This window comes from Olea europaea, chromosome 9 (assembly GCF_002742605.1).
Source record: "Olea europaea var. sylvestris chromosome 9, O_europaea_v1, whole genome shotgun sequence".
In the NCBI taxonomy this organism is placed as follows: Eukaryota; Viridiplantae; Streptophyta; class Magnoliopsida; order Lamiales; family Oleaceae; genus Olea; species Olea europaea.
Genome location: NC_036245.1, coordinates 189,080 through 201,968, shown reverse-complemented (window position 1 = coordinate 201,968; position 12,889 = coordinate 189,080). Strand labels below are relative to the sequence as shown.

Below are 12,889 nucleotides of genomic sequence, written 5' to 3'. Positions count from 1 at the left end.
CATCATTACCTTTGCAATCAAGATGCATCAAAGGCTACTTGTTAGTTAATTGTTTGTCTAATTAACATTTTCAATTCAAATTTTGCTTCCATTTCCGTCATTGTGTTATCTCACTTGAGGTCGAATATAGATTTTTTTCCGATTAAATAAAAAGACACAAATATCATTAATGTGTCATAATCATACCTTTTTCAGACGTCAAAATTAAAGATTTGGAAAATACAATAACTTCAATATTTCACGGTCACGATGCTTGAAGATACAATTATTGTAGAACACTAAAAAATTTAGTGAAGATACTTTCACTCCTCACCATTAATACTTCAAATTAGTTGCAATCGTCTCGATATCACTATGAAACTACTTTTGTATACGATAATACTCAAAAATTCAGAAACGAAAGTTGGACAAGAGAGGGTTAAAAAAAAATTGTTAACAATGTTGTGAAACAAATGTTGTCAAACCTTGAAAGTAATCCAAGACATTTATTTGAAATAATTTATAAACTTGGTTTGTTTAACATTCTCAATTTTTAGAAGTTCCACACAATACCATGGACCAAGTTGAGAATTAATAATTTCCTCTGTATTGGGAAAAATTGTTAGTGGCGGTCCCCATGAGTATTGTAGCATTGGGACCTCTACCTTTCAAATTTTTAGTAATTTGGTCCCAGTAGATAACATATAATTAATTACCTATGCATTTCTTTAGAAGCGACACATGGAACACCGGATGGATTTTGGCATTCTCCGGCAACTGTAAATGGTAAGCCACTTGACCAACCCGAGCTAGCACCTTGAAAGGGCCAAAGTACTTAGCTGCCAACTTCTGATTTTTTCTCTGTGCTACTGATTGTTGGCGGTAGGATCTTAATTTCAAATAGACAAATTCACCAACCTCGAAGCTTCTCTCCACATGCTTCTTATCATACTGCACCTTCATTCTATTTTGAGCTACCAAGAGATGCCCCTTCGCCTCCCGTATCAACTGATCTCTGTCCAATAGAAACCGATCCACTGATTCTACCTTGGCTGTCCCATGAACATGTGCAATAATAGCTGGAGGGTCTCGACCATACAATATCTGGAAGGGAGTTCTAGCAGTAGAAGTATGAATGCTGGTATTATAACAAAATTGAGCCCAAGACACCCATTTAATCCAATCTGCAGGTTTGGAGCTGGTAAAACATCTCAAATACATTTCTAAAGTTCGATTTACCACTTCCGTTTGCCCATCGGTTTGAGGATGGTAAGCAGAACTATAGTTAAATTTCACTCCATTTAGCCGAAATAACTCATTCCAAAAAGTGCTTGTAAAGATAGGATCCCGATCACATACAATTGTTTCGGGCATACCGTAAAGCTTAAAGATGTTATCAAAGAAGACTTGAGCAATGGAAGTGGATGTATATGGATGGTTAATCGGAATAAAATGTGCAAATTTGGACAGCCTGTCTACCACTACAAAAATTGCAGATTTACCCGTAGAAGTGGGGAGACCCTCTATGAAATCCATTGAAATATCAGTCCATACATGCTTCGGGATGGGTAAGGGACTCAAAAGACCTGCTGGTTTGATCAACTCAGCCTTGTGAGTTTGGCAGATATGATAAGCTTGTATGAAATTTCGTACCATCCCTTTCATTCCTTTCCAATAAAAATTCAACCTTATACGATGAAGAGTTTTATGTAAACCCTCATGAGTGCTACTATGATACTCAGAAATTATAGAAGGAATTAAAGAAGATTCATGTCGAAGATAAATGCAACCCTTGAAGAAAATGATACCTTCTTTAAATTCCCAGGGTCCGATTGCTTCTCCTGCTGCAATTTTTTGTACCAAAGCCTGTAATTCTGACTCTTGTTTGACTTCTTCTTTGATAGCATCAACCCAATGAGGAACTGGTTGAGAGATAGCTAGTAACTCTCCTTGTTTTCTAGACAAAGCATCTGCCACTGAATTCTCACGCCCTTTCTTATACTCAATTGTGAAATCAAACCCCATTAGTTTTACCAGCCATTTTTGTTGAGCCAAGGAAGTAATGTTTTGGCTTAATAAATATTGTAAACTTTTCTGATCAGTGCGAATGATAAACTTAGCACCTAACAAATATGGACGCCATTTGTGGACTGCACTAACCAAAGCTAACATTTCTTTTTCATAAGTAGAGAGGGCCAGATTTCTACCCTTGAGAGCTTGGCTGAAATAGGCAATGGGCCTATTTTCTTGCATTAACACAGCTCCAAGTCCAGTTCCTGACGCATCACACTCAATTACAAACACTGTTGAAAAATTTGGTAAGGCTAAAATAGGTCCTTTCATCATGGCTTCCTTGAGTTTAACAAAGGCCTCATCGGCTAGAGTATTCCACTCAAATGCCCCCCTTTTTAACATGAGTGTGAGTGGTCTAGCAATGTCTCCATAATGCTGAATAAACTTCCTGTAATATCTAGTCAGGCCTAGAAAACCGCGCAACCCCTTGAGCGTAGTTGGTTTAGACCAATCCACCATGGCCGCTATTTTCTCTGGATCCATGGCCACCCCTTGTGCTGAAATTAAATGCCCCAAGTAACTGACCTCTTCTAAGCCGAATTGGCATTTCTCCTTCTTTACAAAAAAATTATGAATCTCTAGTCTTTGGAAAACCAACTCCACATGTGTTAGATGTTCTTCCCAATCACCACTATATATCAGGATATCGTCAAAAAATACTAACATGAACTTTCGCAAAAAATCATGAAATACCTCGTTCATAGTGGCCTGAAAAGATGATGGTGCATTGGTCAATCCAAATGGCATTACTAAGAACTGGTAATGCCCCTGATGAGTTCGGAATGCCGTCTTTTCCACATCTGCCTCATGCATCCTGATTTGATGGTATCCGGAGCGAAGATCTAACTTAGTGAAAAATCTAGCACCATGTAATTCGTCAAGTAACTCATCAATCACCGGAATAGGAAATTTATCTTTTATTGTCACTTGGTTAAGGGCACGATAATCAACACATAAACGCCAAGATCCATCATGCTTTTTCACCAAGAGAACCGGTGAGGAATAAGGACTAGTGCTGCTTCTTATTACCCCAAATCTCAACAAACCAGACACTAGCTTTTCGATCTCATCCTTCTGATAATGTGGATATCTATATGGTCTGACATTTACTGGTCTTGAACTAGCAATTAGAGGGATTTGATGATCCTGTTTTCGCCTTGGGGGAAGTCCAGTAGGCTCCAAAAATATTCCTTTAAATCTGTCCAGCAGTGCTAGAAATTTAACATCAACCTCATCTCCACTCCTCTCATCAACTCCCAATTGGATAGCTTGCAGCTGTAGTAAAAAACATCTCTTAGATTTTTTTTAGATTTTTGGGTGTATCTCCTTCCTCTACAATTCGGTTTGCAGGTCCTCTCTCCCCTTTCAACTCCACCGCTCTCCCCAACCACCAAAATCGCATCCATAATTCTGTAAACTCCCAAATTATTGGGCCAAGTCCCCTCAACCATTCGGTCCCCAAGACCGCATCACAACCTTCAATAGACAATATGAAAAAATTAACTTCAAACTTGAGGCCTTGAATTTTCACTGGAACCTTTTTACATACCCCAGGGCTGTCCATTTTTTCCCCATTTGCTATTGACACTCTAAAGTTTCCTTCCTTTGGTTTCAATCCTAATCTGGCTGCCACTTCATCATTTAGAAAGTTATGGGTGCTCCCCGAGTCCACCAAAAGGGTAAAGCCGAGAGTTCCGATTTTTCCATGCACCCTCATGGTTTGTGATGTCGGCGTACCGGAGATAGCATGGAAACTAATTTGCGGTGCCTCATTTGACTCATTCTCTTCTTCTTCGTCACCACTCTCTTCTACTTTATCAAAGTCTCCTTCAATAAAAAATAGCTTCTTGCATCTGTGTCCTGGTCCAAACTTGTCATCACAATTAAAACAGAGGCCTTTCTCCCTTCTTTCCTTTAGCTCCGCTGGACTGAGACGTCGAATTATTGGATTTCGAGATTGAGCTAGTGACGTCGAGGGACGTTGTGGAGGCATAGAAACTGGGAAAGCTCGAGTTGGTGCTATTGTGGTCCTCCTCATCTCGCTAAAGGAATTCTTCATGTTCAAGAATTTAGCCTCATAAACTCGGGCCAAGCCAATAGCTGCAGTCAGAGTTTCTGGGCCGCTTGCCAATACATCTGATCTAATAGGTTCATTCAGCCCACTTGCATAGCAGCCTACTTGCTGTTCTAAGGATAATTTTCCTGCACGCCTCATCAATTTCTGAAACTCCATACTATATTCACGCACTATTCCCTCTTGCTTTAATTTGGATAAATCCCCAAAAAAAATTTGGAACCTGGTTGGTCCAAAACATGTGTGCAATTCTCTCTTTAGGGACTCCCAATCCAAATATTTTACGCTATCCTTGAGTTGTTGGTACCACATTTGCGCATCTCCTTCTAAATGGCACCCAGCTATAGGTACCTTTTCTTCTTCATCGGTGTCTTGAAAATCGAAAAATTGCTCAACACGACAAATCCACCCCGTCGGATCTTCCATTCCATCATAGCGAGGAAAATCTAATTTTGCGATTTGAAATTTAGTGGTCGTTGAGCCTTCCCTTCCCCTTCCCTTCCTACTGGAACCTGATCCTGCCTCCATTCCACTGAAATTCTGTGACATCACCTCAATCTGGGTAGACATTGCCTGGAACATATTTTCCATGCGTTTCACCATTCTTTCCTCACTAGCCCGTATCTCTTATTGTAATTCATGTCGTAACGTTGATTGAACGGTTCCTAAAGAATCGATTTCCACTTCAAGCCGCTCCAAACGACGATCCGACATGCTTGACTCTGATACCAAGTTGTTATGTGCCTTTGTTTGAGAGCGCGTAACTGGCTTGTTAACAGGTAATGCACCAGGATCAGCTCTACGTAATTTACCTATGTTTGCAAATAAATATATCTAGGATTCTTCGAGGGATCCTTGTCCTCCTTTACTGATTCAATTCGAGGTGAACCGACCTCCTTGATAATGAATTGTTGAGAGAAGATTCAAGTTGCCTTTATTCATGGCATAAAGCCTTTAAATAGAGATTACAGAACAGAGGCTGTAGCACCTCTATGGAATGACTGGAACATAAAAGGAAATGACAGAAAAATAAAAGGAACTGATTGATCTTTCTAAAGACAACCTTACAATTTAAAGAAAGGAATAAACTGTGGTCTGAATCATTATCTAAAATAGTAATTAAAGCCATTATTCATGTCTTCCATAAACAGCCCACATATGAGCTGCCCCCTAGTGCACGTATCATAATAAAGTTAGAAATCATAAACTATGCTTTGATTCCGTCTCGTGTACTTTGTATTTTTCTTCCGTCAATAATAATAAATTAATCGTAAAAATAAATTTTGTTTTCTATTCGAAATGACTTTAATATACATAACTTGGGATTAAGAAACTGAAAATTGTTGAATATTGCGTAAGATATACATTGAAAAAAAAATAAAAAATCAACAGCATTATTCTTTTCTTTAACATGATTACATCATGCAATAGCTGTGATGGTCCTGATGCAGACTTTTAAATTTAACGATTGAATTAGTAATAAAGTATAGGAAGATTTGTATAATTCAAAAAATAAATAGTCATATTCGTAATTTTATTTAGTTCTTGTTGAGAAGTTAATAATTCCTTACAAATATTGTCTTAACTAAACTATCTAATTTTGAATTTTCGACAAATACCTTTAGATTTCAAATGAATTGATCATTCAAAATGGTACTTATATTATCGAGGAAGATGAAACATTGTTTCTCTATCCACCAAAAATTTAATTATCAACAAATATCACTGATCAACAAATAATAAGAAGGTCGAACACTAGCAAGCATTTATTGAGAAAATATGTGATATTGTTTCTCGTTTGACTGAAGATCTATTATTCGAGAATCGTGGACTAATTCTAAATGTAACGTTGAAATATAAAAGATTATAAAAATATAAGATGAAATGCTTAAAAAAAAATTAAATTCATTTTCTATTGCAAATAAAATTTGTCATTTAGTAATTATTTTTGGTTTCAAAATCTATTGGAGATGCTATTAGTTTAGCTCCAAATAGGACACTTTTGTTCAATATAAAGCATTATTGTAAGACATGAGTTTTGATTTTTACAATCATGTTACAGTAACATAATAATTGATATAATTATTGATATAATGTCACATGACATCTTATTATTGAACTGTTTTAAACACAGTCAACATTCTCATCAAGTCATCTATTGCCAACTAATATTTTGTCACTATATCTATTACAAATTTTCTGTCGAAATGACAAAATCCTAATTTTTATCACTTCATTCTAAAGATAAGATAAATGGACCTATGCTTTTGAGTCCAATGCTATGCGAGTTTTGGTTTTTATAATCATGTTACAGTAACATAATGATTGATATAATGTCACATGACGTCTTATTATTGAACTGTTTTAAATACAGTCAACATTCTCATAAAGTCATCTATTGCCAACTAAAATTATGTCACTACATCTATTACAAATTTTTTGTCGAAATGACAAAATCCTAATTTTTATCACTTCATTCTAAAGATAAGATAAATGGACCTATGCTTTTGAGTCCAATGCTATGAGTGGCTTTCTCAATTTATAAGAATTGAAGTTATGGTTTAAAAAGGAATATAGAAATGACAGAGAGAGTAATAATTTGAAATCGACTATCCAAAATTAACTTGAACTTGAAGTGCAAGCTAAAATTTCGGCTACTATTTTCATTTCTATTTTTAGTAAGCTTACTAGAAATAATCAAAAAAGGAAATAGGGCTGTTTTAGTAAATTCAACTTGATCAACTTGATCCTTTTCTATTACACTCACATGAATCATCGTACCCACTCCGCCCTACTCTACGCCACCCTCTCTCCTCCTTTGCAGATCCTACAACCCCGTCTTTCCCTCTCTCTATATCTATATATTGTATCTATCTCTCTCACGCACACTCTAACCCAATCTCTCTCTATCTTGATATATACATACATAATTTATATATATACTCTAACCCAATCTCTCTACCTAGAGATCAATTGGATCAAGAAAAGCAACTCAAAAGCCGTTCAAGAAAATGCCTTCAAATCTTGTACTCCAAAGAATCAAGGATACCACTACAACCGCCGCCGCCGCCGCTTCTTATAAACAAGCCCAACAACTCCAAAGATGGACGCCGTGCACCACGGAAGTCCCCGACTACATAGCCCGTTATCACACTCACACCGTCAGTCCTAACCAGTGCTGCTCCGCCGCGATTCAAGAAATCTCCGCCCCCGTCTCCACCGTCTGGTCCGTCGTCCGCCGCTTCGACAACCCGCAGGCCTACAAGCACTTTCTCAAGAGCTGTCACGTCATCGTCGGGAACGGCAACGTAGGCACTCTCCGGGAGGTCCACGTCATATCGGGCCTCCCGGCCGTAAACAGCACCGAGCGCCTCGAGATCCTTGATGACGAACGCCATGTTATGAGCTTTAGCGTGGTTGGTGGCGATCACCGCCTTGAGAATTACCGCTCCGTCACCACTCTCCACCCGGCGACCAACGGCAGCGGCGGCACAGTGGTCATTGAATCGTATGTTGTCGATATACCACAAGGTAACACTAGGGAAGATACTTGTGTTTTCGTTGACACCATTGTCAAATGTAACCTCCAATCCCTAGCTCAGATCGCAGAGAATTTAGCCAGACGTTCGTAAAGAAATTTATACTTATATATAAACAATGATGTTTGATGTATCATTTCGATACAATGATTAAATCGGATTTCTCTATAAATCATTCATTTTTAGGGTTAAAAGAAAAATTAACAACTCTTGTTGATCTTCAACTATATATATATATATATATATATATATATGTACGTGACATGTCCGTTCTTTTCGAGGTTTGCGAATTTTTGTCTTTCGACAATTTCTTGTAATCATGGATTATTGGTTTATGGTTTCTATGACATGAACCACTATATGAAAATTCAGCAATTTTCATATCAATAATTTTCCAAGGGGTACATTATTTTGGTAATAATGCATTCTTGAATAGTGTATTGATAGAAAATATGTGGTTAAAAAGTAAGAATTTTTTTTTATTTACATGTAATATTATTTTATTGAAGAATGTGTAGTTGAAATGATGTCAAACCACTTTGTAAGAATGCATTTTTTTGAAACAATGTGGCTCAAACAGGCTCCAAGAATCGAAACCAAATTTTCATTTTTGTTTTTTGTTGTATTTTTTGTTAATTCATGAATTTGTTTGATCATTAATTGTTTAGACGATATAGTTATGTACAATGTATTAGTTTATATTGGGATTATTGGAAGATACAATGAACCAACACTTAATGTGAATTGTGAAACAAGGCTTGAGGGTGCATTGTGCATTGACTTTCAAGCATCTTCGACCTTTAGAGAAGCGAGTGACTAAGGTGGTTAAGATATTCCTAAGTGCTCGTTAATTAAGCTTGAATATACAAAGAGAATAATTAAATAATCAATCACAAAATTTTATAGTAATTCATATATAGATAATTATGTTCGCACAGTGCATTACAGAAATAAAATGCCTAGTAGAAATTCGAAAAACTTCGTACTTGTACATATTATTATTGATTTAGATTATAAGAACACAATTGTCCAACGGTTCCTTTGTTATTATTCGATAAAATTGAAACGGTAAAGAGAAGATTAATATGGCTCTCGACAAAGATAATACACACAGATCAAGAAATGGTCCAATTTTCCAACCTAGAAATTTCCAATCTGAGGTAATTTCATAGGGGTTGGGTGGCGTAGGAGGGGGTACCAATACCATACAATGTGATGGGAATCAAACAGCTAGTCCTGCAAGTTGGCCTTATGGTGATGAAGACAATGTAGCTGTTCAAACAAATGTGCAAGTTGCAACTTGTTTTTTGCTTTTTCCTTGTGTTTATGGTTATTAAAAAAGGCATATTATATGCATGCAAGTTGCCCATCTCTTTCTTTTGTTGTTTTGTGCTTTGAAAATTATAAGTAAATAAGTACTTTTTCTTAGATTGTGAGGTGGGACGGATGTAGTCCATGCAAGTGGTCGCCAAACACGGAGAGTGAGGACGCAAGACTTGATGGGCATCCCAACTGCCAAATTGCGATAAAATTTCTCATTTCGTGTTTGTCAAAATTTGGATATATATACATCGCAGTATATTAGACTTTATAATTTTTTAAGAGATTTGGGAAGACGTTATAAATACCAACCACACATGTTTATTGGACATTCGAGTTTGATACGTATTTGATAATCAAGAAATTCGACTTAGACAAAATATATACGTATTATACATTAAAAAGATTCACATAACTTTAAAAAAAAATTTAAAATGTAGTAGGGTTGATCGACTCTTAACCACCCGACGTGGCGGTGCAGGTCATACGGCGTGGGGTGGAGTGCAAGTGGATACATTTTGTTCTATTTTGACGACAATTAAACCGCACCCACGGCTAAAATGCCGGCTGATGAAATTCTTTCCTCTTTTTCTTAAACTTTAAAACTCCAAGTTGGATTAGGATTTGTCGAATTTTACGATGATCGCATTTGAATATTTGTTAATACTATGTAATAACAATATTATATGGTTTTTGACTTATGACGGTTGTTAAGTTCTTGTTTTTTTAAAATAAATGTTAGTCACTTTGATTACTAAATTATTCCATCTAAAAATTTTAAAATATTATTGAATCAACCTATAAAATGATTTTATAGCCGACGTTGGCTCTTTAAGAATCTTTAATAAGTAATTGTTCAACTATGTGAATGGACATTAAGCAGGAAATACTGGCAAAATTACTTAAAATAAGAAATTATCAGTTAGGAGATATTCCTTCTTAATTTTTTAAATTACGTTACTAGTTTCCTTCGTTAACTAGATGAAGAATTTGTTCAATAATGTGAAGGATCAAATTAGGGATGGCAATAAACCCGTTCAACCCGATATCCAAATGAGGCGGCTAATACCCGTCTAATCGGGTACATAGACGGGTATGGGGCGAGGATAATTGCTCCGAAGCGGGTATGAGATGGGTACGGGAAATATAGTTCTCGCCCCGATTGATATTAATTTCAAATTTAAGTTTTTATCAAACAAAATAATAAATTTATCACATCATTTTTAAAGAGAACATAAGTTGTTTTTAACAAATTGGTAAAAAAGTAATATTATTTACTAAGGACATAAAAAATAAAAGCAAAAAAAAAAAACTAAAAAGAAAAAATAAATATGGCAGAAGGCTTGGCTCGCCCCGTCTCGCTTTAACCGGGTATGAGTATGGGGTAAGATAACAAAAATACCCGATGGGACGGGGGATGAGAATGACCAACCCGCTGCCATCCCTAGATCGAATGTGTATAATTTGAGAGCATGTTTGAGCCCCCACCCCCACCCCAAATGTTAAAAATGTATTTTGGAATAATATTCTGATGAAAAATGTGTGGTTAAAAATATGAAAAAGGTTTGGATTTTACGTCTAAAATTATTTTATTGAAGAATGTGGTTAAAAATAAAAGAAAAAACCCTGAAGGGTAGTTTAGTGATCAGGTCTTAGGTTTGCTTCCCAATGGTCATCAGTTCGAGTCCTTTCAGGATGACTGAGGTGGGTATCCAATTGTATATTTCAGGATTCCGTGAGATTAGTCGAGGTGAGTTGAAACTAACATGAATATCCACAATAATAATAATAATAATAATAATAATAATAATAATAATAATAATAATAAAGAGAAAAGTGTATTTTGAAAATAATAGGGACCAAGCAAGAGCAGAATGTATAGTCAACGAGTCCCACAAATGTAGATAGGTATTTTATTTTATTTTGGTTAAAAAGATAATTGTTCCAATAATATATTAAATCTTCTCATGGTTCTCACATAAGCTAACTCCTTTCCGTGCTCAATTTCTATTTTTTTTTCCCCTCCATTTATTTGGTTCACTTTGTCTCCCAAACTCAGGTTGTTCCTAAAACATGTAAATAAATCAAATTCAATAGATGCTCAAGAAAATCACTAACGATTGTATAATAATTGGACTACACTTATCACGTGTCTTTTGAATAATTTTGTGAAATAGGTGACATTGAAATATAAACTCGATACTTTTATATGATCAAACATTCTTGAATTGATAAGTAGTCATATACAAATTGATGAAAACAAATACAAATTTGCTTTTCCCTTTAACTTTTGATTTGGGATACGCGTTTATTATGCGATTTTCATATGTAACCCTAATTAATGCTAAACCTAACAGTCAACTAGTTCCCTGATTATTGACTTTATGCTATAAATTCTCATTAGAAATCTATTAAGAATAATTTGCAATGGATTTATATTATTAGTTTCTAGTTATCACAAGTAGGGTAAAAATTTTAGAGGTCGATGAACTAACGCTACAATTTCAATTGTGTTCTTAAAATTTAGCCTATATTTGACTTATGTTTATAAACTATTTATAGACACTTAAATCATTTTCTAAGCAAACATTTCGAGAGATGCACGAGTATTTCCCTCATATCAAGCACTTATTAATAAAAAAATATGTTTTATCGTCAACAATATTTGCAAATCTCAGTCTTCCTTGCTAAATAATGATGACGAGCATATTAACAATTAATTTTATTATAAAATCGTCCATTGTTAATGTCCTTCAAGTTCTTTTTATAATCTATTAATTTGAGAAGCATAAGGGTATGACCCAATAAGATTGCGAATGTGACTACTACTAACACTCCTATTAATAGAAGCTACTTGCTGAAAAGAAAAGAGTTTTGGACCAATTACAAGTAAAAAAAAGGTTGTGGGCACTCGAAGGGTATATCATTTTATGTTATTGAGAGGGTATATCATTTTATGTTATTGACAAGTATAAGTAAATGATAGAGTCCCTTCATCGTCTTTTTGTCGCACCTGTTATTTATTCTTTTCTTTTTTCTTAACCTTCTCGGAAAAATCCGTAATTCTTTTTCATATATACAATTATAATAGACAACTATTTTGTATGTATTGTCAATAAGACTTGCTTTATGTCTAAAATTTTGTAAACTTAGACTACAGTTTTTTAAACGTTGTGACTTTTTTTCATCGATTGAAACGTATACCGAAAGTGAACAATTGCACTAGTAACATTTCCACAACGAATTCGATATTTGGGAAAAAAAATTGGCTAGATGAGTAGTTGTGTATATTATTAGTTTAGGTAAATAATAATATAGCTAGAAAATCATGGCCGTAAGTGAAAATATAAAAGACCCGAGACCATAAATGCCTAGGCAGTTAAAAAGGAAAACATTTGGGCCTAAGACGGCCCAGTTAGGACAACATGAGGCTCGAAGGACCAGTCTTTAGAGAAAGCTGAAGATACACATGACCAGCCCGTTCTTTTTCCTATAAAGAATTTAAAAAATTGAATATCGTCTTGGGAAAAAGTTGAAGACTCTAAAGTATATATATAATGCATCAAAATGTCAGAAATATATTATCATTTTTTACTTTTTCAAGAAAAAAGTGATGTATTGATGTATCAAAACTATATCGAGAGAATTTCAAGGGAACAATAGATTTGGATTCCATATCTATAACACATTAATAGTGTGGTCCGTATTGACAAGGGATTGTATTATGCCCCTCAAATTTACATAGGGATGGTGCCTTGTAAGAAAAATGTAAGAGGAATCATGGGCACCTTCCACCAACTTATATTTTGCAAGTATCAATGATAAGTGTATTTTATACACTTATTAGGCGTCTAAAATAGTGATATTTGATGGTTCTTTGGACGAAAGATATCGTAAATTTTTT

At 35.3% G+C, this 12,889-nt stretch overlaps 1 protein-coding gene across 1 annotated transcript; it reads left to right on the top strand.

Annotated features, from left to right (window-relative positions):
- Positions 1-6,913: 6,913 nt before the first annotated feature.
- Positions 6,914-7,869, top strand: LOC111399316 (abscisic acid receptor PYL4-like). Its single transcript, XM_023026564.1, has one exon. It carries the CDS (start codon positions 7,138-7,140, stop codon positions 7,756-7,758), a length of 621 nt encoding a protein of 206 aa, XP_022882332.1. The 5' UTR covers positions 6,914-7,137; the 3' UTR covers positions 7,759-7,869.
- The last annotated feature ends 5,020 nt before the right edge of the window (positions 7,870-12,889 follow it).